This window comes from Morone saxatilis, unplaced genomic scaffold (genome assembly GCF_004916995.1).
Source record: "Morone saxatilis isolate NCDOM2014 unplaced genomic scaffold, NCSU_SB_2.0 Contig2, whole genome shotgun sequence".
Lineage (NCBI taxonomy): Eukaryota > Metazoa > Chordata > Actinopteri > Moronidae > Morone > Morone saxatilis.
The window spans coordinates 13,347,449-13,350,370 of record NW_023339762.1 but is presented as its reverse complement, the minus strand read 5'-3'; the positions used below and the strand labels follow the sequence as shown (position 1 = coordinate 13,350,370).

Genomic DNA, 2,922 nt, shown 5'->3' with positions numbered 1-2,922 from the left:
TATTCCTAATAAAGAATTTCCATAATATTAACACTGATTATAATAATTGATTGAGGCTTTGAGTTTAAAATGACTACTTGACTACACGGCTAGCAGTGAAGGTAACCATGTGCAAACACTCTGGAGTAAAGGGAAGTTTTCCTGTCCGTCCCATTCTGCCACATTGTGTGGATGCAGCATTACAATGAAAAGAACATGTGACTGGTACTGAAGGTATAAGAGCCCATTTCACACACCCATTCTAAAAATATATGCACTCATGTTCCTGTAAGAGTCCCTTTAGATAACAACTCTGACCAAATGGCATTTGCTAATCCAACGTGCTGCTGTTCATATATATTTATGTAGCATATATTCTTATGGCGACAGAGGCAGTCATGTTTGTCAAACTTAAGGGGAATTTAGAACCACATGAAGGGAACATTCAAATAGTTGATTAAATTTGACTTTTGTGTGTCTAGTACAAATCAGGTTGAAGAGTCAACTCACCGTCCTCTGAATGTAGTCCCAGGTGTGCTCTGTGGTCCTGTTCTGGCCAGTGTAGTTGATTATCAAGCCCTTTATGATGTTGGACACCTCATATTTCAACTGGAAATGAGATCAGAATACATTATCAACAATTCAGGCTTTATGCATCACACAAACACAACACTGATCACTTGTTTTTAGTTGATACTATAAATAGCTGTACATAAACTGTACAGTATGTGTGTGCATGTTTGTTTGTAAGCCACAAAAAGAGCCAACAGACTGGCCACATAGAAATCAATCTTTGATGCAGGGTATTGAGATAGTCTTGAAGAAAAGAAAACAAACACACCCACAATAAATCTTTTTCTAAAATTTACTAGCACTCTGCACTTAATGTTTCTTAGGGCAACACCTCGGGTGGTACTGCCCTGTGAAGTCCCATGCTGGGCTAAAACATTGCACAAATACAGCTTAGTAAGAACATGACTCTGTGTTTATGCGTGTTTGACCACAGAGCGGTTGCAGCGATGTATCTTCAGAGCTCTACAGGAGATGAGTGACTGCCTCACCCTATTCTGGGAAGGGGCACCACCCTGCCTTGTGGTAAGCCTTAAACACAGGGAGTGTGTCTAAGGCTAGAGGCAAACACATGCTCTCAGAAATACACACAAACACACATGTGAATACAGACATACAGGCCGGAGAGTTAACAGCTGAATGGGCGACTACTGCCTCTGCCTATCTTGAGTCCTACAGGTGTGAGGTTTATCAAGGGGCAAGCTGTCTGCCACATTCATTGATTGAGAGGTTGGTGTGTCCAAACAAAAAACTCCCTTCACACACACACAGTGCAAACACACACGGTTGGTTCTATTATTGATCTGGCCCCAGATTCAATACAATAGGTTTTAGAGAAAAACCCAGGAGGATAGTTCAAACCCTATCTCTGTTTGATGGCCCTTTTTTGTATTTTGAAATAATGGATGTATCTTTTGAAATCTGTTTTTTTTCTTCTAAGGTTTGGTATCATATGTACTGTCTATGTTATTGTTCTTGTTTTAGGTGCATCAATTTTGATCTGACTTAATAATACATTAAAACAATATATAAGTATATATCTCTCTCGTCTTTTAACTTGGCAAGTAGGGTCCTGAGTAAAAGTGTCTTCTTGAAATGTGTGTTATTGGTAGTTTCAGTAAACATATTTCCTGTTTAGAAGAAGATGCACTTTTTTGTTTTGTGTTAGATAATCCAGTGGGGTTTTCCAGTGGGGTTTTTAATTTTTAATTTGGCTTAAAATGTAGGAGAAATTTCTGGAGCACAAGAAACACTTCAACCTGAAATTTTAAAATCATCAATTTTTGAGGTAAATTTTAAACAGTGAGGATATGTGGTTTGTTGTGACTTGTCTGACTTGTTTTCTAAGTAGCTGATTATTAATGACTAACATTTTTATTTATCTGTATCTATTAGTTTTTTTCAAAGTAGGCTGAGAAGACTGATACATATTCAATTAAATCTGTTGAGTGGTTTTTCTCCCTGGGGTGATAATAACTGTCTCGGGGAAGGGTTAGGTATACCAATTTTATGTTAGCATATCTTAGCTTTAGCAACAATCATCATGAATTTGTTTGGCCTCTCCCTCCAACACAAAAATGCCCACAGGGGAAACTGAGACAACAATGGAAACATTCAGTTTAAGTATATGCTTTCCACTTCCTCTTCGGTTATCACACATCTCCTTCAGTCCACCTGCTTCATTTTACTGTCTACCAGCACCCAACGTCACAGTCAGTCACAAACTGACATCCTGTCACTTTCCATTTGCTAATGTACAAAACTGGGTTTCATCACAGGATGCAGGGGGCTCCCTAACAGGGTTAGCCAGCAGGTGTGAAAGAGTAATGGCACAATACCCAGTATGCCACAGCTGTACCAGCGGGAGGAAGAGTGGTGGGAGGAGAGGGTTAAAGGGCAAAAAGGGAAAGAAGCTAAGAGGACTAACAAAATGTACTGTAGAGACAAATTATAAAGAGGTGAAATTAAGAAAAAGGAAAAGTAGATTGATTAAGTATTTTGGAGCTAGTGTCTTACCCGATCTCTTTGGAAGTAAATGAGAACTCCAGCAGTGACCTGGGCAATGAGGATCAGCAGGAGGCAGGTGAAATACTGTAGGCGATAATAGAAAATGTTATTGTAACAACATTCATAATCAAAACTTTCAAAACACTGACAGCAAATCAATTATTTCCTTTAACAAATTATGAAAATTTAAATAATAATAAAAAAAAAGAAAGCGGCTATAATCGTATATCAAATGACAATGTGGAAACTGTAGCGATGAACCTACAGAGACTCTGCAGCTCATCTCTGCTTTACAGAGCCTTATAGAGAGTTTCAGCAATTTTTTTCCAGTTGTCCAATGGGCAACTTTACTGTCTTGGTTCACTC

General features: G+C 38.5%; 1 protein-coding gene across 2 annotated transcripts in view; it reads right to left on the bottom strand.

The window, feature by feature from the left end:
* cd82b (CD82 molecule b) overlaps nucleotides 1-2,922 on the bottom strand; it is a 19,852-nt gene that overhangs the window by 4,710 nt on the left and 12,220 nt on the right. For both annotated transcript variants that reach the window (XM_035664944.1, XM_035664945.1), the window contains 2 exons: nucleotides 2,566-2,640; nucleotides 490-588 (listed from right to left, as the gene is read on the bottom strand). In XM_035664944.1, coding sequence (XP_035520837.1) covers nucleotides 490-588; nucleotides 2,566-2,640 — 174 coding nt within the window. The remainder of the gene's footprint in view (nucleotides 1-489; nucleotides 589-2,565; nucleotides 2,641-2,922) is intronic.